The sequence below is a fragment of the Periplaneta americana genome, chromosome 15 (genome assembly GCF_040183065.1).
Source record: "Periplaneta americana isolate PAMFEO1 chromosome 15, P.americana_PAMFEO1_priV1, whole genome shotgun sequence".
NCBI lineage: Eukaryota > Metazoa > Arthropoda > Insecta > Blattodea > Blattidae > Periplaneta > Periplaneta americana.
In genome coordinates this window covers 133,310,984-133,337,625 of record NC_091131.1, presented here as the reverse complement: position 1 = coordinate 133,337,625, position 26,642 = coordinate 133,310,984, and the positions used below count along the sequence as shown (strand labels likewise).

At 34.0% G+C, this 26,642-nt stretch overlaps 1 protein-coding gene across 3 annotated transcripts in view; it reads left to right on the top strand.

Moving 5' to 3' along the window:
* LOC138715348 (transport and Golgi organization protein 1-like) overlaps positions 1-26,642 on the top strand; it is a 134,602-nt gene that overhangs the window by 68,459 nt on the left and 39,501 nt on the right. For all 3 annotated transcript variants that reach the window (XM_069848171.1, XM_069848170.1, XM_069848169.1), the window contains exons 8-12: positions 2,192-2,263; positions 6,463-6,558; positions 6,681-6,972; positions 13,233-13,371; positions 13,482-13,583. In XM_069848171.1, coding sequence (XP_069704272.1) covers positions 2,192-2,263; positions 6,463-6,558; positions 6,681-6,972; positions 13,233-13,371; positions 13,482-13,583 — 701 coding nt within the window. The remainder of the gene's footprint in view (positions 1-2,191; positions 2,264-6,462; positions 6,559-6,680; positions 6,973-13,232; positions 13,372-13,481; positions 13,584-26,642) is intronic.

Below are 26,642 nucleotides of genomic sequence, written 5' to 3'. Positions count from 1 at the left end.
CATTGGAGATAAGGCATTATTTCTGGAAAAATGAACAAACAATTAGATTTGGTTACACCTTTACTGGTAAATCTTTACAATAGCGTTACCAAAAGAAGGCAAGGACTCCCTACAGGATAGCCTGGAAGAGAGAGGTTTGGATGTAGTTTTGACTTTTTTTTTTTTTAGACAATTGTAAATATATGCAAATCATACTAACCTAACCTGTCACTAACTCGATCTTACGAAAACTTGTCTTTTCCCTTTAATTAGTAAGGAAACACAGTAATGAAATGAATGTGCTGCCCTTCCCTGCCGCCTACCCCTTCTATCTCGACAGAGCAATCCTGCCTACCCGTACCTCTCCACCGGACTCCACTTTCACAGCAACTTTCCACCTTTATTTGGGAAATTGGTGTCGGCACTCAATTTTTCTTTCGTTTACAGTACATATGACTTGACTAGAAGCCAAATATGTGAATACATTTGTATCTTAAGGTGGTAACGCAATTGTGAAGAAATGATAGTTTACCATATAAAGGATTTTGATATATTATGTACGGTTATTATTATTTTTTTATATAAAAGTATTTTGAAACTTATTGTAGGTTGCCCTATATTATTATATCAATCACCTTAATACCTTGTAAGGACAACAGAACACCTGCATGAAGCAACATTCTAACCTCACTTCTACTGTACGCCTATTACAGGTTACTGTACTTCAAAATAATTATTATAGTGCTTTATATACAAAATATTAATGTAATACCTAAAGAAATAGTGTAGCTTATTATTAACTGTGTACTTACGATCTGTGTCTTGTTTCAGTTGATAATTGATTTCATGTAGTAGGTTTCATTATTCGAAACTGTCTAAAAAATTTCTCGTCATCCCACTCTTCAAAATTATTTGGACGCAGCCTAATTCGTTTTGCTGTTCTGATATAACGAAGCATCTGCTCCAGAACTTATCATCAGAATCAGTATCAAAATTAAATTGATCTTTCAAATCACCAGCTGTACGACGTGCAGCCATCTTGATTTCAACACCGAGTTCCAACCTCCGGAATACGCCTATCTGCCACTCTGCCTTCCGGATTGCTAATCTGGAAGTTTAGCCTCCAGATTGCACATAACCAAAAGTCGTAGTACGCAATTACAACCCAACTTCCGGATAAATATGCCATCTGCCGGATAAGTTTAAACTAGAACTTTATCCGAGAGTCGTAGTACAGGCCCTAACTAAGAACACCAATAGCACTTCTTAAAATTAACCTTTTCTTACTGATAGAAAAATATTTTCTTTGGTTTAATTGTTGGACATAATTTTGTCAAACAGTTAATAAATATAGCAGAACCTTTCTTATGTTATAAGCTTATAGACAAATCTAGATGGAAAATTGTGAAACTGTGGTTCTAGCTTTTTGAGAATAATGTTGTTACTTAACAAAAAAGTGTACATGTGAATGGTACCAGGGAAAAAAATCAGGGTGCACCAAAAGTGGGAAAACGATTTATTACTACCAATAGGTAGGCCTAACTAATATGTGAGTGCGTAATCATGTTAAATGTTACTGAGCATAAACAATTAGCATTTAAATTTTAACATTGTATGGAAGAACAATCGGGGTCGAACTTTCTATTTGCTGTTCTGAAAAATTTGCTTTATGTGATCGTGATTCCTGTATTCTTCATATTTAATTGCAAGTATTTGAAAGAGAGAATATAACTTTTTAACTCCAGATATGATCAATTAAATGTTCCACACCTTTAATAGTCTGGCTCTTATGATTCTATTTCGAATATGAAACATCTGTAAGTTAGAATTTATTACCCTTTCACAGGATGATTATGCAAGGATAATATTACTGAGTTAAATTTTTTTATGAAAAGAACTGACCACCAATTTTGTTAGGGTCCCTTTCCTTTAGAGATAGGGACTCTGATTTGCCTTAGTACCATATTGCCATCATTTGGGTTCGAATCTGTGAATTTTGGCTCTAATAGTGAGCATTGCAATCTCTTCATCATCAAAGTGAACCATGGTGAAAGTATTGATATGTTATATTACACATTTACTTAAAAGAAATCGCAGTACTTTCAATGGGTTTGTGAATGGAAATAATAACTGCACTCTTATTCTGTATTAATTTGTAAAATATAAAAAGAAACTGCTCAGATACTTATTATGTGTATTTTTTTTTTTCCAGAATGAAGCTTTGGAAGTTGATTTAACTGCTGCAAAGGAGAAAATAAGCTCCTTAGAGGAGGGTATGAAGAATGTATGTAAATGTGTTACACATGAATTTACTATTTTTCTCTTGCAATATTACATTTGAAACTTAATAACTGGATTCATTGATGTTCAAAAGAACTTTAACAGTCGTCAAATTAACAACTGTTATGGCCGGTTTGCCCAAGTATTGTCAGAACACTTAACGACTGTTAAACCTTCAACAGTTTGTTAAATACAGTTTTTCCATTTGTTCAACACCAGTTTGGCTTAACAGGTTCTTAACCGTTTGTTAACTTTAAATGTAGGATTTCAGGCCGTTAACTCATTTAACACACAGTTAAACATGGCGGATAACACCACAGCTGTTCAGACAAAAGTTGTGAAAATAACATGTTATGTTTCTCTTTGAGGAATGTTTAGAGTAAGGGCCGGTTTCACCAAGCTTCAGTAAATCAGTCCAAATGAAACATTAACTAGTACTGAACATTAAAATATTTACACGAATACGTTTATATTATGTGCGCTGTCTCCGTAGACTTCAAGCCCAGCAGCTATATGTCCCTCGTCGCACTCGTTGCGTCATGACTCTCCGGTGGAGCAGTCAGTAGCGAGTTGGCTTGCCAATCCAGGGGCCCGTGTTCGATTCCCGGTGCGAACATTTTTTTTATTAAAGTAACTAATTTTTATACATGTTACCTTTCTTCATTTTTTTAATTTTGTGTAGTAGAACGAATTATTTCGCAACTCTGGCTCCACTAGGAGAATTTAAAAAACTCTTGGGAGATCAATTTTCTTCCCGAAATAAAACTAAGATAAACAAACAAATTAAAGAAAAATAAAAGAAATACACATATGGATCTAATACATTGTCCACATGCCAACGGCGTCTATCACTGCCTTGCATTTTCGGGGCATTGAGTCCACCAGATCGCGGAAACAGTTCTGGTCCTTAGCGAAATCTTCCCAGGTAGCCAGAACTTGATCCCAGACCTGATCTGGATTTTGAGGTGGGATGTCTCGATATTTGTCAATCCTCCTCTTTTTTTTCATGCTTTTCCGTGAACCGTCTTTGAACGTTTATGGCAGTGTGCGCGGGGTGATTATCCTGCTGGAAAATTAAATTTCCATCGGAAAGAAAACGATTATAAATTCCAAGAATCCAGCTCTTTCGCTTCTGTTTTAAAGCCAGTGCAAACATATCTTATCGCTAGCTATAATATAATTCTAATAAATGAAAGTTAATATATCAATTAAGTTTGTTATGTTTCAAATGCACATTATGTATTAATTTACTAATATTTCTTAGGTACCGGTATGTAGTTATAATAATCACTTTCATGTCTTAAAATAAAACTCAGTTGTATGTTACCTAGTTGACTAGTTTCAGCTTTGTCTCAGCTGTTTTTATGATATTCTAACATATGATCAGTTTCTTCTAAAATTTTGAGTACTGGTACCACGATCTTCGTGACGCGGTATCTTTTGTGAATTTTTGTGTCATTCAAATTTTCAAAATGATCGGTTTTTAAATGGTTAACATTATCTCCATTTGACTCTTAATTTTTGAGCAGTTCCAGATATAACAATTCTGCATTGAAACGTTCCGCCATTTTATATTGCAACTAATGAATAATTAAAAATTTAAAGAAGGAAATTTCTATCACTAAATTTAATGATAGTTTTACTGGTTCGTGAGGCTAAAGATGCTTTGTGAGATATAAAAATGATTTAATGAACCAGTAAATACATTAATGAATCATTAAAACCTTAATGAAGCTTTGTGAAACCGGCCATAAGACTGGTAATATATAATTTAAAAGATATTTTGGAATATTAATATAGGGAAGATAATCTTTATAAGTCAACTGATTATCATACTGACGCTTATTTCGGTGCTGAGCTATTACCCATTTAATATTGAGGAAATGTGCGATCTCAACGTGGCAAGAAATTGAAGTCAGATTTGAATATCCTACAAACAGAAATAGGCCACTTGTTCCAATTCACCAGCTACTATTAACTCTAGATTCTATGTTACTGGCTCTTCAACTATAGCCGATGTCAATAGTGCTTCAAAATACGCAGTGAGTAAATAATAAAATGTTTCAGCAGCAATTGCTTCTTTAGGACGAAATTACATATAATTTATACATGGACCTGAATTAGAGAATTTTATATGATACGGAATTCTCTTCGGGGTTTTGTGTACAGTTGACTACACATTCGTGTAATTATTGTCACCTAGTGGTCATAATGCTGAGATTTTTCTAAACAGAAATTCATATTTAGCATTATAAAATATAAGCATACTTATAATAATTATTATTATTCAATAGTAGTCAATGCAACTTTCATTTATCAACTCTCTGTACTGTATGAATCATGGCTACTGTAACAGGTTACGATTTTATACAGTACAGAATTTAAATAATAATATCAGCCAATGAGAAGTTGTCTTGCATATGCAAAATCATTACCAACTGCTGTTGAGTAGTTAGAATAGTATTAACGACAGTTAAAGTTAAGTGTTGGTTATTTTAAACAAAATTGTGTTGGAAAAATGGAAATCATCTTAACAAAACGTTAAAAATAAACCAGCTGTTAATTTAACATTTGTTAAGCCAAATTAAACATTACTTGGAAAAACTGGCCATTAGATTTGTAATGTCTCATGGCAGTCAAAAACACTTTCGCTGACTAAAAATAGAGGAGAAGGAAGTTAGAGTACAAAAATGGGGAAATTGAGAAGATAAATGCACAAGTTATAATAAAGGCACTGATGAGAGGGGAGTTGGGAAAAAACATGAAATTGAAAGACTTCTGTGGGGGGGGGGAAAAAAAAAAAAAATCTCATGCAAAATATTAAAAATGAAAAGCAACTGCTGTGAGGTGGAGGTTGCCCATTTCTATAAGCTAAGACATGATTTTTGTACAGTTTGATTAAGAATTTTTAACAGGAATTATTTTTATATCATGTTGCAAGTTTTTCATTATCCATCAAATATGAGAACCATGCAAATCTGGCTTTCATGTGAAGTAGAAGCAGACTTGAATAATTTCAAAGGAAAAATTGTACTGGGGCTGGGTATCAATCTCAGGATCTTTGGCTTAGCACACCAATGCTATACTGACTGAACTACCCAGGAACTACACCTGACACCATCTCAAGCTTTTCCTTTATATTCACACACCTTAAATCCAGACATTTGTGATGGGCATGTAGCACGTATGGGCAAATCCAGAAATGCATATGGGGTGTTAGTTGGGAGGTTGAAGAGAATAAGACCTTTGGGGAGGCTGACGCGTAGATGGAAGGATAATATTAAAATGGATTTGAGTGAGATGGGATATGATAGTAGAGACTGGATTAATTTTGCTCAGAATAGGGACAGATGGCGGGCTTATGTGGGGGCGACAGTGAACCTCCGGGTTCCTTAAAAGCCAGAGGTAAGTATATCCATACACCCCAAGTGTGCTGACAAGACGCTCAGCCTACTTGAGATATGTGAATATAAAGGGAAAAATTGAGATGGTGTCAGGTGTAGTTCCTAGGTAGCTTAGTCAGTAGAGCATTGATGCTGTAAGTCAAAAGTCCCGGAATCAATACCTGACCTCAGAACATTTTTTCCCTTGAAATTATTCAAATATGAGAACTGTTTGAAAGTGAAGGAGATATTTCAGTACTTGGAAGTGAAGAAGATACTTCAGTACTTATTTGGCAATTTATTATTTTTTAAATTTAATTTATTATTTTTTTAAATTTAATTTATTATATTCCATAGATTTCACATTAGCATTCAAGCTTCAAGATGTGAAACAAGTCAAAAGTTTTGCAATTAGGGAGATGAGGTGATATCAGTTTAACAGGTTAAAAGTCCCCTCAAATTTTCCATCAATTTGACGAATTTCTTAGATTATGAACATTGATTAAATGAAAATATGCTCCTTGACATTTATTAAACATTTTACATTCCTGAACATGTCTTGGTTATGTAGTTGGTGAAATTAGCTATAATTATGTAAATAAAACACACAATAAATATTATTAGCTTGCAGATATCTAATATAAATACTGTGTATCTTAATATAATGGTGATTATGGTCAATTAGACCAATAAGTAAATATGTAAAATGAATGTGCAAGATTATAAAGATATATTGAGAAACTATTGAGATGTTAATGTTTCAGCCACTATCTTAATCAAGTGAATTTCCATTCATAATAATTCTTGAATTTTTATATAGGTTAATGAAAATCTGAATGATGTTCTATCTCAGAAATTGGAAATGGAAGAAGAGCTTTTAGAGAAAAATAAATCATTGCAGACTAGTCTAGAACAGGTTTGTACAAATGATGAATGTGACTTTACTGGAGTTAAAGTGTTTTGTATTTTCTGATCAATGGTTGCTATCAGTTTATGTGTTACTGTCTACTTTCACCTAAATTTATTATCCTTGTGTAGGTACAGGAGAGCAAGAATTTAGAAATAGAACAGCTTAGGAAAGAAATTAATTCCTTGCAAGAAAAGTTTAATGAGCAAAATGATAATCTAGTCACCAAGGAAAGTGAAGTTGCAGTATTGCAAGACTGTTTGAAACAATTGAGAAATGCTGATGAAGAAGGTGGAGAAGACAAGCTTCAAGCATTGCTTGATGTGGGTCATACGAAAGCAGAATTGAAACTCATGGCTATTGAACGAGATGCACTAGCAGAAAAGCTTCAGGGTGAAGAAGATGCAAGACGATTACTGGAAGGTTTGAAATATTTTAATTGAGTGAATTATGATTAACAATAATCTGTTGCATAGAGTGTTAGGAAAGTCACTCCACAACAAGTAGAAAGGCTAAATAAGACATTAGGTTGGCACCTCATCTTCTAGTTTGGGCACTGGAAGACTAGACAAGACTTTGTACTAAAGTTGACTTTGAAAAGTACAAAGTTACCATTTTCCTATTCACAGTTCACACTTTAACGAAAGTAAACTTCAATCGTGACTTTTCTTTGAAGTTACCGAAAATCTAGACTTTGACTTTGACTTTTGTTTATGGACTTAAGGAAAATTACTGATATTTGGAAAATTGTTGAATTTGCTGAGAATATTGAGGAATCTAGGAGATTATTAAAGCTGCTCATATTCCTTAACATATTATTATGGATTATAAATTCAAATCAAGGTACAGATTTGATAAATAGACAGTATTAGATGGCCTCGTCATTTTTCAACTTTTATTGATGAATAATAATCATAGGATTATCTGTTCCACAATAATACAACTTATTTCATTGCATTCTTATGCTACAGGTAAGAATTGATAGATTATACAGTTAGATATGCAGTTAATTTATAATCCTTGCAGTTGTCATAATAATGTTTTCTGCATATTGATTTCAGATAATTTTCAAGTAGTTTCTAAGACATGCAGGGAGTAACTCTGCCAACTGTCAGCAGGAAATGTCTCTTTCATAGTCTGTCATTGGTGGCATCTTCTTATCTTCCATATCTTCAGAATGAAACAATTTGAGGGCTTCATGTGAAACTAACATAACTACAATCAATGTTTTATTCACAAGAAAATCCTTAACAGGCAATACTATTTCAGATGAACTATATACCATCATGTTTTGTAGTTACGAATTGTGTTATATACAAGACTGTTCGGAACTGAGTTACGATTTTTGTGACCAAGTAGAAGAACAAATTATTATTAATTGGTGTAAAAACCTAAAAATGTCAATTTGTTTACTTATGTTAGTTTCACACTAAGGCCTTGAAGAATTATGTAAAGCTGCAAGAACATTTAACAATCGCTTAACATGTACCAATGTTCAATTGTTTCATTGATTTGTGACCACTACCTGCTGGATCGCATGTTATGGCTGCTTACACTACCTGCTCAATCAGCATTTATGTGCGAGTAATGAAAAAAAAATTACTTTGCTGCTAGGTGGCAGGTAATACCCACCGCTATTAACATTATTAATATATGCAAAGTACCCTAAAATAACTATTGTTACGACTTCTTAAGTACCAGAAGAGACAAGGGCTTAGAGAAACGATGGCCCAGGGTGTCTGGATCCTTCGCGCAGTGCTTAATATGTAATAATTAGGGCAAGGCATTTAATGACCTATAAATTGGTAAAAAAATTCAAAATAAAAAATGCGTTTATGACCTAAAAATACAAAAAAATGACCTAAAAAAACAAAAAAATGACCAATAAAAAGTAAAGCATTGCCAATGAAAATACTTTTAATTACGTTAAGTACTCACTTGATTACTGAACTGCATAACATTAAAAAAAAATACATGTTACAGTACCTTGTATTGCAGAAAATTCATTTCAAGTGCACTTTTACAACAATTTTGAATTGCAGTTAACAATCAAAACTTGGCGGAGATTTTCAAACAAAAATGATTGTCTATTGTCTGCTAGTACCGACTTATAAATGGAAAAGCTTCTCTCTACTTCAACGGAAACAATTGGAGCAAACTGAAAGCAAGCAATATCTCCTGGATTTAACTCACAGTCAGGAAAAGAAAAATTTTCACCATTCAAAGCTCTGCCAATTGAACACAATGTTGTGTACCCCCTGTTCTTGCTTAGACAGTTTTTCATTTTCATTGACACTGCATCACCCACTTTACCACATGCACGGCTCAAATCATTCACCACTTTATCCACTATTTGTAGCTGTTCCACTAATGTCACTTGGGATTTTTCCAGTGCAGTTATGACATCAGGAAGGAATCCAAAATTAGTATTTATGTAAGAAAGTTTACCAGCAATTTCTTTATCAGCTAACAGTTCTTGCGCCTTTTTTATTGACACTGACTCACCATTGTCAAAAGAATCAACCACTTTCTTCACAACATCGAAATTCTTGCAATAATAACTGCAAACTTGGAGCCATGTTCCCCATCTAGTCAAAACAGGTGAAAATGGCAATTGGATTTCTGGAGCTTCTGTTTTGAATGCTGAAATTCGAGAGGGGGCTTTCAAGAATACTTTCTTCACGCATCCAATTAATTTATCCACTTCAGGAAAATTTGCACGTACTTCTTCTGCGACCCGGTGTAATGCATGCGCTAAACACATCACATGTACCATTTTTGGGTACAGTGCACTTAAAGAAGCAGCTGCTTTCATCATGTAGGGTGCTGCATCTGTTATAAAAAGCAAGACACTGGAATTTCGAATCCCATCAGGCCAAAGTATTCTCAATGCATGGTCAAATACAAAGCTGATCGTTGAGTAGTTGACTTTGTCTAGCTGCTCACAATGTAGTAGAAATTGTTCTCCAGGGCTGTGTGCTTCTAAAACTCCAACAATAACATTAGCTACATAACGGCCCATAGAGTCTGTTGTCTCGTCAATGGATACGAATACATTTCTTTCTCCAATCATTTCTCTTATTTTTTTCAAAGTTTTATCATAGCACCGAGCTATGTATGTTCTTCTCAATGTTCTGGGATCTGGAATTAATTTTCCGGTCTCCTCTTCTAAGAAAGTTCGCAGCTTAGGATGATTCAGTTTGTGAAGTGGAATATCAGCCGATAGAAAAGCTTCACATAGTTTCTCACAAAATGGCGAAAACGTTGAACACGTATCCCCCAGAAGCATTTGCTGTAAGTTTACACTGGATTTATTTTCAAGTCTCTGCAGGCCACGTTTATGTTTCTCCCGTGACATGTGTTGTTCTATCGTAAACTTTTTTTCAGCAGCTACTCTTACATCGCAGATCTTGCAGAATAAAATACGACCGTCCGTTGAAAAAATATTTTCTCCATATTTTGAAACAAATGCCTTTAATTTAACACTAGCACTTTCCTTTACTTTAGGCATTTTGCTCTTGACTTGTTCACACAGACGACTAGAAACAACTGACCACCTCAATTAACAGCATAACAATGCCAGTTTACCTGGAGAAAGGAATCTCTGTGGGAGTGTGGGTAAATTCCTAGAAGTGGGCAAGTTCATTATGCCTTGAAAAATAGGGGTACAAGTTAGTATACGCTCTAAGAATTTGAATAAAATTCCTAGAAGTGGGCAAGTTCATTATACACATACCTTGAAAAATAGGGGTAGAAGCTAGCAAACATCTACTTAATTCCAAGATATTGTACTGACAAGGAAAATACTGAATTATAATAAAAATCTCAAATCAAATACAAATAATGTCACAGACTTCCTGAAAAGTGTAAAAAATGCTCAAAATGACCTAAAAATTGCTAAAAAATGACATATCCGTAAAAAACTTAAGAAAATGCAAAAAAATGCCCTAACGAATTGCTTTTATTTAACCCAGTTTTTAATGTCATACATTTCCATATATGCTAGCAGTGTTTAAACTTTCATAAGAAAAAGATGCAAAATCATTAATTGCCTTGCCCTAGTAATAATATTAATACTGAACTTAAAACTTTATTTTTTTTCTAAGCGATACTACATCCAAACACAAGTTCTAATTGACGGATTTGTGTCATGTAAATACAATATTACAAGTAGTCCTATGCTTGCTTTAGGCATTTACTAAATCATTATTAAAATCAATTAACGTAATAAAAATAATGTTTGAAACTGATATAAAATATTTCAACAAGTTTAAACATATTTACTAGAAATATATGCTTTCTGTAACTGAGCTAAGAGATTATTGGAAATCATGGTTCGAATTAACGACAGTATGGTCATAACTTCCTGCTTGTAAAATAGCAGTTTCTTCCAATCCATGAAATGTTATACAAACACTAAGCCTACTACTTTATTAAGTTCAGTATTGCCAGAACGTAACTTCCCGATATATAAAAAGGCCCGTTCGAAGTGTGATAAATTTTGCGCTTATTAAAAAAAATTCCCCCCCCCCTCCCCCAGAAAAGAAATGCTCAGTAAAATACTGCAAACAGACATTTCAAAAGGTATGGGGTAAATTAAGTTATAATTCAATGTGTTTTACGAGATATAATGTTGTGATCATTTCAAATTCATGTTGCTGTAATACTATGGATGATATAAGTTACACTTAAAATTACAAAAAATTAGATTTTAATAGGAAAAACTTACACCATTGTAACCTATATTATAATCAATATTGTTATGTTTAGGAAACCAAGTTTTATATATCCTACAAACAAATCTTGTTTAAAAAAGAACATTAAATTAAACATATTTTAATTCGAGTATTTCTTACTTCCAATATATTTTAAAGAAAAACCACATAATTAATAAACAATTAGACTACTTACATACACTGTACTTACTTCTAAGATTTGAAAAATTATTATTCACTCTGCATACTTAGCATAGTCAAACCAACGGCAGTTACTTGCTGCACTCTAGCATTGAAACTGGACAATAATACTCCACGCAAAACTCAATGCTAAGAAAGAGGAATGAACAGGCAGTTACACAGCGTAAGATGTGATCCAGCAGGCAGTATTTGTGACTCAAAAGATGGCTTTGATTGTGGCAATGCCTACTCTATTTCAACTATCTATTAATTTAATTCGTTTAGAAGGCAGTGATTGTGATTGTCAACATTAGAACAAGATCGTCAATTCTCGACTTACCAAAGTCAAAGTCTCAGAAATATTGTCTGTGAATAGGACTCTTAACAGAGTTTAACTTTACTACGAAAGTCGACTTTGGGAAATCTTCATTCAAAGTCTTGTTTACAACCCTAAATGGGTCATTGTGGAAATAATGAAATTTTTAAAAATAAATAAGTTTATTGTTGCACTTATTATAAACTATCCATAGAATATATTGAAAATGTTTACCACGAGACTGAAGCTAGGTTCAACATGTTTTCATTTATTCTGGAACACTTTATTTAAAACTTCACTGGACGGATTTGTAAAGTTTGATCTTGCCTTTTCTTAGATTCTCAATTGCTTTTGGTTTTTATTGGCAAAGAAATAGCTTGGCAGCACCTCGAAAGAAGTAGTTAGTGTGTGTCAGATCTGGAAATTGTGGAGTTTAAAGTCCCTGTGAAATTATTCTTTCTTCAAAAAGTCTTCCAACAATTGCATTAACTGCTGAATGTGGAATATGGCATTGTCCTGTAGAAAGGATGTGCTTTCGTTTTGCACAAAAAAAGAAAATGCTAGCCTATCTCACTTGTGTAGAGTTATGAATTAATTGTACTGGTAAAAAATTATTCCACTAATTCTTATTAGCAGTATTATAGTTCATATTTACACTTCTTTCTGGATTTTAACTCGGATTTTTTTTCAGAAGTTACATAGTCAAGAAGATAAAATCAAGCTTCACCCGTGAAAAGCTTTTGTTCAATTCTTAACTCCATAATGATAATATGTTTTTAAAATCATTCACATGTGGTCTGCAAATTTCGAGTCATGCATGACACTCTTTCTTTGTGCAAAAACCAAGTTATGTCCTTTTTATCATGTGCACTACAAATATGGATACATTAGTCTGTTGTGCCATATTTCTTATAGATTTGAATGGACTTTGGAGTACTGTGTCCAGAATGTATAATAGTTTATCTTCCGTTAAAACAAGGTGTCTTCACATTTTGCAGTATCTTGCAAGGAATCTGTTTCACGAAATTTGTTAAGTTCCAGCAATATCACAATTTGGTAGAACTAAGTTGAGATACTTTTCACGAAAATATTGTTTTACTGTTTGGAAATATTTACTGCCATTTCGGGGAACAAACTACTAAACTAATTCCCCTATTGTCAACGTGCTTAAGAAGAAGAAAAGAAATTCTTCTTACTGAATTCTTTCTCACTTGGTCTGTCACTCCTTTGTTGAGATCTGCCTAAATGGTCTTGAGATGTGAATAATCACATCACTTACAGTTCACTGCAGAGAAACTTTTGTAACTGTGTGTATAATAATATCTTAGAAAGTCTTTTTGGTGTCTTATTTGTTAATATGTTTTTAACATAATATTGTATTGCGAAATTTTTTATTTATTCATGTGTTTGTGAAACAAGATGTGTTTTATGAAATATGACAAATACCAAATATAACCACGACTAATTTTCAGATCATGTCAATGTAATTACTGAGCAAGTTAATAAATTACGAGAAAGTTACGAGAAAGCTGAGAAAGAAAAGATTGACGCTCAAACGAGACTTGGAGTTCTGTCAGATTACTTCAAAGATAAGGAAACTCAACTTCAAAAGTGAGTGCTTGCAATTTTGTTTATTTTTGTGGACTGAATTAAGAGAGGTCACTATTTACATATTTGTACTTACATAATACATTCAGTGCTAAGGTATATTTAATTTGCAGAGAACTTGGTCTACATGAGGCTATGTGTCTACAGAAAGAAGGGGATGCAACATCCACATATGAACGAATTAAATCTCTTCAAGAAGAGATTGAAAATTACAAGTAAGTAATTATTTTATATTACTTTCGTTAGAATTTAAATCTAGTTGTAATTTTTTACTGCCTCATTATACGAAGTATAAAGAAAAAGTATTGTGGTGTTTCGAAAAGTCGATTTGGATATTTTTATGGAAAATCACGTTTTCAGCACCCCTGATATCGAAGAAATCGTTTTTGGCATGCTGTCTATCTAAACTGTGTGATGGATTTATTCATATACACTGAGAGACTAGGAGTCATTTCAAATGGAATTGATATACCCATGAAATGCAACCACATTACTAAAAATTAATGGATTTTATTTGGGGGGGGGGGGGAGACAATGATTTACTCAAAAACAACTCTGGAACTTTTCTTCAAAATTCTTGTCCTCACTGTTAGGGTTGATTGCTTCATAAGGAGCATAGGTCTACAATATGAACCAAATTTTAATCCCCAAAGATGAAACTAGATTTTTCTAGATCATTTTTTCATGATGATTACGGAAATGCTTTCAATTTTTTTCTGTCACAGACAGATTTTAAATTTGAACTAACAAAATTGACTATTATAGGCTAAATGCAAATTTTAAGTGCACTTATTAACGTAAATTCATACTGATTTCTTATGAAAGAGGACCTGACACACATATTATAAATATTAATTATGTTACTGAACATATAACAATATTTGTAACTGACAACAAGGTACATAAAGCTACAAGTGTTTAGCATGTGATTGTTTTTTGTGAATTCTTTCTGAGTCGACATCCAGCAACAATATGTCGTCGTGAATTTGTTCTAGAAGCTCCAGAAATGTTCTTCCATCACTTATTGTATTGGCGAATTCTACCACCTAGTCACTAACATCACCAAGGTTTGTTGACAAAAATCTAAAGCATTTCACCAATCCAAGTTTCATATGTAAGGGTAGAAACAGCATCTTTTTTAAGTAAATCAGTAGGATGTGTTGGACATTGTCCTGTCCTGGATTATAAGTGATTCTTGGTGTTCAAGCACGTCTGACATGATGTTCTGTATTTATACTGTCTCATAGGCACAGGAAGCAGCACAGTTTTGTAAAGCCCCCTTGCATACTCATCAACAAACCAATGACATTTTATATATCAGATGTTTCACTAGTGGAGACTGTATTGAATTGAATAGCTTCTACCTAGTACTGTGTTCATGTTTCCATAGCTTTCTTTTAAATAAACAGAATGGTTATTGGTTACAGAAGGCTTTAAATTTCCATTATTCAAAAACTATTTTCGAACTTCACTGGGAAGAGTCGATAAACTGTCTCCAATTTGATGTTCTATGCTGCTGTTTCAGTTCCTCAAACAGTCAGTTCACATGATTAGCAAATTGAATTGTTGCGGAATGTGTAAAACAGGATGAGAAAGTATGTGTCATCTTCGTGATATTTATTTTTTTTTAATAGTTGGAATTATTTTATTTGTGTAATATGCAATCAGTGTGCTATTAATGTTTTAATTTTGACATCCTGTAAATACCATATTCATAATTTTATTGTAAATTATCTTAATTGATAACATAATAATTTGTACTTTAACTTTACTAACTTCGTTATACAATTTTGTTATTAACATTTGTGCTACCACATCAGCGGAGAGCTTCCAAGTTCAAGTGATACTGTTGACAGTTTTATAAATACTCTGAAGAAAAGGAAGAAATCGAAAGGGAGACATAGGCGACAAAATTCTGGGTACATATTTATGACTCTTTCCATAAGAAGAGTGAGACCTTTGAACTTCCGCATCATTGAGTATTGTGTGCTAAAGTCTTGCCAGTGTAACTTCCATCCACTTGCAAATAAAATTCACATAGCCAATTTTAATAAACCATTTTACTATTGTATGACTTGAGGCTTTCCCGGCGTTTGATGTAGAATAACTCTTCTCGGGTTCTCAGCCAGGTGAGTTGGAGATTAGCTTCCAAGCTTTCGACGGCTAGCTCCGCCATCTTCTTCAGGGACGAAGTGATGTGGGACCACGTCTAGCCGGTATATATGCAAGAGTAGGGCTTCCCGCTGCGGGCCAATCAGGAGCTAGTTCCTAGTCCCGACCGCCAGGCGCATTCTGGTTGGTGGACACGTCAGCCAATCAGGAGCCACTTGCTGGTCCCGACTGTGTGCCGTGTGCTGGTGGTCTAAGCGTATTGATGGCAGGTTTCCATGCCGTACTCAGCTGTAGACCCCCGTCTCTGTTGAAATTATTGCCATCTAGCTGGATTTCGATGGCTTCCTTGATAACTAAGTCCCAGTAACCTGATGTCTTGTCCAAGATGGTGGTGGCGCTGAAATCTATCTTGTGGCCAGTTTCTAGGCTGTGTTGGGCTACTGCAGACTTATCAGGATAATATAGTCTTATGCTGCGTTGGTGTTCCTTGCAGCGTTCCATAATAGTTCGTCCCGTCTGCAGAACGCTGCAAGGAACACCAACGCAGCATAAGACTATATTATCCTGATAAGTCTGCAGTAGCCCAACACAGCCTAGAAACTGGCCACAAGATAGATTTCAGCGCCACCACCATCTTGGACAAGACATCAGGTTACTGGGACTTAGTTATCAAGAAAGCCATCGAAATCCAGCTAGATGGCAATAATTTCAACAGAGACGGGGGTCTACAGCTGAGTACGGCATGGAAACCTGCCATCAATACGCTTAGACCACCAGCACACGGCACACAGTCGGGACCAGCAAGTGGCTCCTGATTGGCTGACGTGTCCACCAACCAGAATGCGCCTGGCGGTCGGGACTAGGAACTAGCTCCTGATTGGCCCGCAGCGGGAAGCCCTACTCTTGCATATATACCGGCTAGACGTGGTCCCACATCACTTCGTCCCTGAAGAAGATGGCAGAGCTAGCCGTCGAAAGCTTGGACGCTAATCTCCAACTCACCTGGCTGAGAACCCGAGAAGAGTTATTCTACATTTTACTATTGACTGTTTACCATGTTACAGATTGCCCTGTAAAATAGTGCAGTATAAACCATATACATTTTAGGATTAAAAGACAGTTTTGAAAAGATAATAAAATTGAGGTAACTCAATACATTTCAATCAAACCTAGCATGAAAATCACATATCAGGAATAAGTGAAATGTTCTTTTTCTCTTTTATTTATCATTCAACAGACCTGTAAAAGAGTTTTAGTAAATGAAGTATAGAAATCACTCCAAACTTTTAAACTGCAACCTCAACAAGAAGAAATTGACTCTTTTACCACTGAGCTGAGAGTACTGCAATAAGAACTTGGACCACTAGTGTAGACCACTTCACTCCAGCACTGTAAGCGATCAAGTGTTTGCCATACTATTCATTGTTTAAACACTTTAAGGTATCTATCTGTGCTATTTTTCATTTATGAAACATTTCTTCACAAGATTGTTATGATTATAAATATTGATCATTACAACTACAAAAATTATTCCCAGTCTCCTGTAACATCCACAGTTATTAAATTGTTTTTAAGAGATATTAAAATTAATGTATTCACTTTTGGTCAATAAATAGATCACGCTACATTGCATAGTCATTATTAAAATTGGGAGCTTATAATCTTACTGTGTAATGGATTTTCCATAATGCATTCATAAACAAAATAATAAAGGTGTGAGAAGTCCACTTTCAATAAGATGATCCTTGAAAATTTTATGTTTCTTCGAAAGTGATCAAATTAAACTAAAGGAAAGGCAAAAAATATAAATTACGCTGGCAAGATCATAGCCTGTTTTGATTTTTTCTTCTTTTTATTATTATTGTAAGCTGCTTACTGGTTAAGAAATGTAGTGATTTGCAAATCCTTGTAAAGTTCTTGTAAACTAGTTTAGATTATGTTGAATTAGATTTGAGGGCTAAACATGGCTTCATGTACACACTTTAATATCAAACATCCTAAAATTGTTATTTTTTTATTTATTATTATTATTATTATTATTATTATTATTATTATTATTATTATATTATTTTTTTACAAACTTTAATGTCATTATTAGGCTCTTCTTCACTGTAATGTATCTAAAAGTATACCTCTCTTATTATTGAGAGCCTTATGAGTTCTTCCATCTTTTTAGGCTGTTTTTGAGTTTATTTTTCCTATTGTTATAATATTATTTTTCATTATTTTAAAAACTACTCCAATTTGTCATTCTTGATATGCGATTGCTGCATTCTTGTCTTCGTCTATTAACTATTAACCTGTTTACCTATCAGTTAAATTTTGCATTGCTCTGTGGTATAGTTTCACTTATTTGATTTAGTCTTGTCTTGACTGTTATTTTCCTAAATTGTGCTGAGTCCTCAACACCATGTTAATTCTCAAATTTATCTTGTTATTGTTTCTTTTTAGTGGGATCCCTGATTTTTCTATGAATAATTAGTAATAGTATGACCAACTCAAATATCACCCCACATACTCAGATACGGCTAAATACTTTGGAAGATCACCCAGTATTCCAAAAGCTCTCTCATTGACATATCTTCTATGTACCATGAACCCCTTCAGCATGAATTGCTTACCACCTTGACATAAGGTTTGTGTGAATTGCTTCTTTCTTTCGCCTATCACTATGAATCCTGTCTGATTTGCATAATTTTGCCATTATGGATCATGTAAACCCTACTACTTTGTCAAGGTTGAGAAACTCTTGGGTAGGTGTAGTAGAGACTGCATGTCAATTATTCTCTTGCTTGCCAGGAAAGGTATAATTAAAAATAAATCTATAATGTATCAGATAAGACGTGATATTAGAGTGAGGGTAACATTTTTGTAGAATACCACAATAATACAATTTTATTCAAGGAAAATTATTTTTTCTCCCCTTCCCGCCCATCAATTTACATATTTAAAGTAAAAAAAGAGGGGAAAGAAGACTGGGAAGACCTAAAAATGGTGATATGACAGCAGAACAGAGACCACTCAACCTAATTTCCCTGACAGGAAGATGACAACAAAGGTGTTTGTTGGTTTTGATACATGTACAGTTGAACTTTGTTGTAGCTACCACAGTTAGTACAACACCTCAGGTACATTGATAGTCATAAGTTCGGTTTTATCTGTAGTAAACAATATTTAATTTATTATTTTTATAATGAGACATTTTTAATAAGCTACTTTTATAACAACATTTACCAGAAGTGAAACTTCTTTAAAAATTCATGTTCTACATATATTAAACAAGGACTGTTGTTGAAAGGAATTTGCAGGTAGTCAGTAATGTCATTAGTGACAGTAGTCAGTTACTGTGACAAAAGAAGTTTATGGGGCTAACAACTGAAATTCTGAGAAAATAAGGTGAAGTCTGGGATAGGCCTAACTCCATCTGGCATGCCAGCAACACTTTACAAACAACAGCATGTCAAGTTGTGTATCGTATTGTAACCCAGGGGCGTATTTTGCTGACTACCAGGGCTACCGGCGGTAGCCCAAGGAAATTACAAAAGAAAAAGTTTATAATATAACATACTGTAATAATTTTGTATTATCAGTTTTACCATAGTAATTAAAATTAAAGTAATTGTTAGATTTATATGCGCTCTCTGCTCTCGAAAAGAAACAAGTTGTCAAGGCGGCATCGCTGGAGAAACCGCTTGCTACGTGAGGTGGCCTGTGACCGTTCCGCGCAAGCTGTCCTGTCGCACAACTGCCCGTCCCCCCCACTCCCCTCTGTTTCCATCGTGCAGTGTAGGCGGGCGAGTTGCCGCTCTCGTGATCGGTTTCTTCGCAGGCGCGAAGCAGCAATACACTTAGTACGCTAGCAATTGAATGTGATTGTGTTCTTGCAGTGCATTATTTTAATTCTGTGATTTGTTCGAGTGTCTAAGGGTTATATTAATTGTGAATTATTAAGTTTTTAATTTCCCAATTAAGTGATATTGTGAAAAATATGGCAGAACAAGTTTCTGGAGAGGTTTGTGTTCAAAATGACTGTGTAATAGAAGGTTTATTAAAAGTGCCTTTTAACCGTCGTACATAACAACGAGAAAGTTGAAATTGTGAAAATGGAAAGGCCAACTCCTGAGTTAAATTTGTCCATGGACGTAAAAGAAAAACAGCGAGAGTACACACGCCATTTCACTTCAACATCATATGATAAGTGGAATTGGTTGTGTGGTACTTCTAAACTGTCTAAACTATTTTGCTGGCCATGTTTGTTATTTAGCCGCGAAACTAATGTGTGGTCAAAAGAGGGGTTTTCTAATATGAACTCCCTTCGAACGGCAGTCCTAGAATACGACAGATCAAAAGCTCATATTTGTAGTAGTATGAACTTTGCAAACTTTGGGAAGACAAGAATTGATTTACAGCTAGATAAGCAAAAAGCTCTACACATCAACCAACACAATGCTCTTGTGAAAAAAAAATCGGGAGATTTTACTGCATCTTATTAACGCAGTCTGCTTTCTAGGAAAACAAGAATTGGCTTTTCGGGGTCATAATGAGAGTGTAGAATCAGACAATATAGGAAATTATATTGAATATTTAAGTTCTTTAAGTGAATTTGACCATTTACTGGCCAATCATCTTGAGAGTTCAACAGTATTTCGTGGTACTTCTCTCGCAATTCGAATGACTTAATATTTGCTATAAGTGGGGTTATGATAAAGAACATAAAACCTTTTGTGGCCATTGTTGTTGATGAAACAAGTTACTGCTCTAATCAGAGTCAATTGTCCACTGTTTTAAGATATGTCAACAGTATTGCCAATGTTCAAGAACGGTTTATAGGATTCACAAATGTCAGTTCAGACAAAACTGCTGCTGCTTTGTTTCAGCATGTGGAAGGTGTTATAGCAGAATACAATGTCGGCAATAAGTTAATTGCACAGATATACGATGGTGCTTCAGTTATGGCGGGAAATATTAATGGCTTAAAAACAAAAGTTCAAGAAAAGTATCCTCAAGCATTATTTGTCCATTGTTATAGCCATGTTCTCAATTTAGTTTTGCAACAAACTACTTCATCCATTCCAGAATGCCGCATTTTTTTCAAAACACTGTCGGGTTTAGCTGCATTTTTCTCATCATCTCCTAAAAGATCAGAAAACTCAAGGAATTTATGAACAAGAAACTCCCAAAAGTAGCACCAACTAGATTGAATTTTACATCTTGGCTTGTAAATACAGTAAAGGAATACAGAGAAAAACGGACTGCTTTCTTTAAAAATATCATTTGTAATATGACTGAAGAAAACTGGGATGATGCTGTAAATGTGCAGGCTCAAGGATATTTGAATTTTTTCACACAGTTTCAGAATATATTTCTTCTTGAAGTCTATGCTAGAGTGTTCGCACATGCAGATGTGCTCTACAATATTCTTCAGACAAAAAGTCTAGACATAGCATACTACTTGCAAGAGGTATCAAAGTTAAAAAAAAAATACTATATCCGAGTTCAGACGTAGTGGGTTTCCATCCATATGGAGTAATATGGAAAATGAAAATTCTTCAGACAATACAATGGAACCACCATTAAAGCGAAGAAAAGGAGATGATGAATTGAAATACAGGCAGCTGTACTACAGCATACTAGATCGTATGCACATGGAAATTACTGACAGATTTTCTGATTATGGAAAGCTTCAGTTCACACATCTTCTAGATTGTCAAAAATTTTCTGCTTATAGAGAAAACTTCCCGAATGAGGCACTAAACAAATTATTTCAGTCCTATAACAGTCACTTTGATCAAGTACGTTTGAAAAATGAATTAAGTGTAATATATTCAGCAGAAGTCTTTGATTTTTCGAACAAACCTATCCATGAAATATTATCTGCCATATATGAAAACCAGCTGAACCAAGTTATTCCTAAAGTCCTTAAATTGGCAACATTAATTGTGACAATACCAGCTACATCAGCATCGGTAGAAAGAACATTTTCTGCGTTGAAGAGAATAAAATCCTACTGTAGATCAACTCATACACAAGAACGTTTATCCGGCTTGGCACTAATATCCATTGAAAAGTCATTTCTACAGAAAGTTTGCAAGTGGCCCAACTGTAATTTCAAGGACGAAGTCATCAACGTATTTTCGTCCCAATCAAGACGTCTGGAATTCACATAAATATGTAAGGAATTTTATTATAGGGATTTTAAAATATATTTTGTGTAATAATAGGGTCAGTGGTAGCCCAAACCCTTTAACCAGTATACGCCACTGTTGTAACCCAGAGAATAAATTCAGACTATAACTTCAGACATTTAGTTTGCAAACAGATGTTATATGCAGTTCAGTGTAGCAAGTTGCAATTGAAAAAAACAGTTTTTAATGTGGAAAATAACGTGAATATTACTAAAAGAAATTGAGAGTGATAAAAAAAGTGATGTGTGCCAAGAATTTGGTTTCGTTAAGAAAGAACTGAGTATGATTTACAGATGCAGTATTTTGCAAAATAAAGCAAACAATTAACATATTTCTTCAACCCACTTCTTAATTATTGTGACTGTTGTATGTATTTTAATTACTGTACCTTATAATATTTTACTCTGTATTTTACTTTTTTCAACAATCCAGTACAGTTTTTTTATTTTTCCAGATAATAAAGAAAAACAAGAACATCGTAAAGTATTTTAAGATATTGTATTACTGTAGGCCTATATAAAATCACAAATTAAATTACAGTAATGTACAAAATACGTAATATTGTGATTGTATATATATTTTTAACTTTGTTAACTGTAGTAGTATATCTTTTCTTAGAGAGACACTTGTTCATTGCTACATCATTTCTTTAGTCTCTTCAATGATGCTATAAAGAAGTTCAACTGTATTACTTTATTACTCAAGCATTGTAAGAGTATTTCATTATAAACATTTCAGCATCTAAATTAAATATTCCACAACATCCTTTAAACTGTGTGTGCCTCATGAATAATACTAAATTAACAATTCAGTCTAAAACCAAAACTCCCAAAGCAAAGAGATAATCTTACCAGTACAGTCTGCAATTTCGCCATTGGTCTACCTATAAAAACAAAGTTCCAGATTTTAAGAAAACTGATCAAGATATCAAAAAAACCTATAAAAGAAAGTTTGCATCCAATGGATTACCCACCCCATCTTGACTTATTAGGAAATGACACTGCAGACACATTAGCAAAAGACGAAAACAAAGTCATGCTTCCATTAAATTTAGGTGTGAATACTTAACCACTCATCTGTGTAGAATTAAGTAATAAAAAATAGGAGGTACAGTACATTACGTGAAACAGAAATGAAAATTTGTGAAGAATGGTTAAATTTATTTTCCAAATGTGAGCCACTGGAAACTAAACCAATTATTTCTTTTTCCTTAATTAAAAACATTAATAAATCGAAATTGACATTAAAACTACATTTTTAATGTCTTCATAACATCTGTATTATTAGTGACATATTTTTATTTGTGAATGACTTGGTTAAATAACCTTTAATGTAGTGATTACTTTTGTACAATATTTATAAAAGTAGTAAACTTGTTCAATATAAAGCATTGGTGTGCCTGGCTGAAAAGAAATTGCAGGGGAGGGGGTGGTCTTAAGATTTTCAAAAGTCGAATGTGGGGAAAATGAATGTCTTTACTTTTTCAATTAATTTTAATATCTAGGATACTAGTATTTACTTTTTTTTTAATAACAGGTAATATACTTTATAACTTACTGCTGGTGATCCTTCAATGAGATATGGTTGCAAATTATTTGAGAATTTATACCTTTCCAGGTACTTGTTTCCTCCTTTTATTAGTACGGTACTTATAAAAGTGTTCACGACATCGCGAGTTTCTAACTTAACTTCTGTTTTGTGAGTGTGGCATACAGCAACATGGTTCAGTCTCTCTTATGTCACTGTGCTTCTCAGATAGGTTTTTAGTCTTCTGAGAGAACTAAATGACTGTTTTGCCTCCCATGAAGAATTTGGCAACACAATCATAAGTCTCAGCAGAATTTCTATGTTATTGAACAATTTCCTGCAATAAAATATAAAAATTATTGCAGGTCGGTATTACAGTACGGTATTTTAGGCCTACTATTAATTTTAATTTATAGTGTTTTCTGTATCTTCTGAACTTGACAACAAAGTAAATAACACATTAAATAATTATCATTTTTAACCACTTCAGATAAAACTTAGGTAACAACTAAATAGGCTATACCAGTAATTTACATATAGTCGGACTATCGGATCTGTGCCCCCGTAAGATATGCGAACTGAACTCTAATTCCTTCTCAGCCTCGGTAATTCATTTCTCTCCCTGCATTTCTATCTCTCTCTTTTCTATCTCTCTCCCTTTCTGTCCCCCACTACTCACAATTTTGGCCTTCTTGCGGGACAGTTTACAATATTTGCACTTGCAGTCCAGTGTTGTCAACTCAACATGAATACTGTAGCATGGAGTGGCGAAAGAAATATTATTAAGCAAGTACGTAATAGCATTTTGCGATGAAGAGAAACAAACAGGTCAATATCTGTTTCTTATAAATCAGGCAACGAAAAGAGCAACTGATATCACAGGTGAGGCTTATTTTATTTCAATTGATTATGTATTAAAATTACTTACTTAACTAATACTAATAATACAACATTTTATGTAATTTATATAGACAGGTCAGAACTCCTAATAAAGAAAATCAGGAGGGAGGGAGTCTGTGCAGGAGATGAAAAGTTAGAATCACCAGAGAAGAACAGACCAAGGGAACTTTTAATTATTGTAGATGAAATGAACTGATGTATTTTAAGAAGAAAGATACAAGATGTATTTTAAAAAATGTAGAAATACAAGATGTATTTTGATTGAAAGAAATAATATTATAGCATGGAGGACCAGTTAATTATGACACCGTTTGACGGAAGTTTTGCAACATCCCTATTCGGCAAGGTTCGTGGCCTGCTGTTTAACGTGGTGGGAGGAAAGCAGGTGGAATGGAGTGAGTACAAGCGTTAACTTTTCCAAGAACGACGATAGCACTGAAGGGGCACAGATCCGATGGTCCGACAATAACATTATCACCATTACTGTCACTACCAAATAGGACATTTTAATTTTAAAATCATATATGCATATGTAAAATATTGTGTTATGTACAATTTAGCATACCTCATATCAGGAGACAAGCTCCTGAAAACATCAAATAGAGCATTGAAGGAGTCTTAGCAGAATTTCTTCTTATACATCTTAAGTTCCACACTGAGTGACTCTAAATCAAGTTCAGGATAGATATTTAAGCCACTGGGAATTTCAATGCTACCTCTGCCTGCAATGGTTTTCTCCATGAATTCCACTTTTTTAGTCCCTCTTGATCAAAATGTCAATCCTGTCAAAGCAGCATCAATGACTTTGAAGTACTCAAGATGATAGTATTCTGGTGAATACTGCTCGGCTGGACCACAGAATCTTTTTCTTGTAATTCTTTTCCTGGAGAGTTTTACTGGCCATCAGAAGTGCAAGTGCATATCAAACATTCTAGGTACGATATTTGTCACTGTTATCATCAGCTTCAATATAGCATAGGCATCAAATGATCGAAGGTTTAAATATCGGTTAGCATTCTTACTTCCCAGTAGAGGCACTGAGTTCAAAATAAGAGTACAAAATATTATTTAAAATTAGAGATGTTAAATAGCTTCGCGCCAGAAAATTGGATGGAGGGGGGGGGGGGGCAGACCTCCCCAATTCCCTCCACCAGGCATGCCCATGATATAAGGGTCATTTGTTTGATACAGTGTTTATAATCTTGATCATCAATTTGATGATATGCTTATCAAAGAGAAAAAAGTTATAGAGTATTTACATTTAGCGAATCTTTATTGGATATTAATTCAGAATTAACTTGAAGTCTTTGAACCAATTAAAATATTTCATTAAATTTTCTTTTCATTAATTTTGAATGAATAGTATAGTTGTTCTTAGTTCTTCTACTGTTTTTTTGCTAACCTGTGAACCCCGACATTGCTTGTTTAAAGCTAGCCAGAGATGATAACTTTTTCAGACAAAAAATTTAAAATATGGCTTCTTCAAGGTGAGTATGGGGTTCTATCTTACACTAAATTTGTGACAATTGAGTAATTTTGTGAACAATATGCTTTAAATTAGTTATTGCACCATCCACCTGTAGGAACTCCTTTAACTCGAAATAGTAATGCCAATTGACCTTTAGCTAGGGTTCCCAGACATCCCGTAAACTATGGGATCGTCCTGTTTTCGCTAATGCATCCCGTTGTCCCGAGAAAAGCATTCAGCACAGCTTTCTGTCCCATATTTTAGAGTCTTAAATTGATAAAAAAAAACCCAAAAGTTACAATATCTATTCTATATTACAAGTTACAAACATTGCACTTCATCATTGCTGGTGACTGTAAATGAACTATTATGAAACAATATTATTGTGCGTTATTAATTTCTCAAGGCAAGTGATGGCAACACCAAACATTTAGATGAAGCCTGGGTGGATCTTTTTAAAAGTACTAAAAGAGAACTCTCAAATTTGAAGAGGGTAGTGGAGTTCATTATGTGTATTCCTGGAACAAATGCGTGCGTCGAAAGATTATTTTCTCGCATGAACGCTCTATGGACTAATGAGAAAAATAAATTGTCTGTAAAAACAGTAAAATCAATGGTTGTTGTAAAATCATTCTTCAGTGAGGACTGTGTTGCCTTTCATGACATGATTCTTCAAAATAAACAATTGTTAAGTGCAATTCATTCTTCAGAGATATATTGCAAGGCCAAGGCCGATTGATTTATAAGAATATTGTCACGTAAGTAGATTATTTTATAACTATTTCTGTAATAACTTAGTAAAAGCAATTTGAAGGCAATTTACATAAGGAAGCTTAAACTTAATGCAAATATGCTTCCTAAGAATTTTGTTACTATTTGTTTACTTACCTTTAGTTAGTAAAGTGATTGTGTAGTAAACTTTACTACACACACACTTCGAAAGATTGGCATATTTGATGAGTGTGCATACTAAACTTACTCAGTGATAACTGATAAGCGTCCTGTATTTTTTTCCAATATGTCTGGGAACCCTACCTTTAGCAGTTGTGTCTGGTATCTAATATGTAACAGTGATGTGAAAA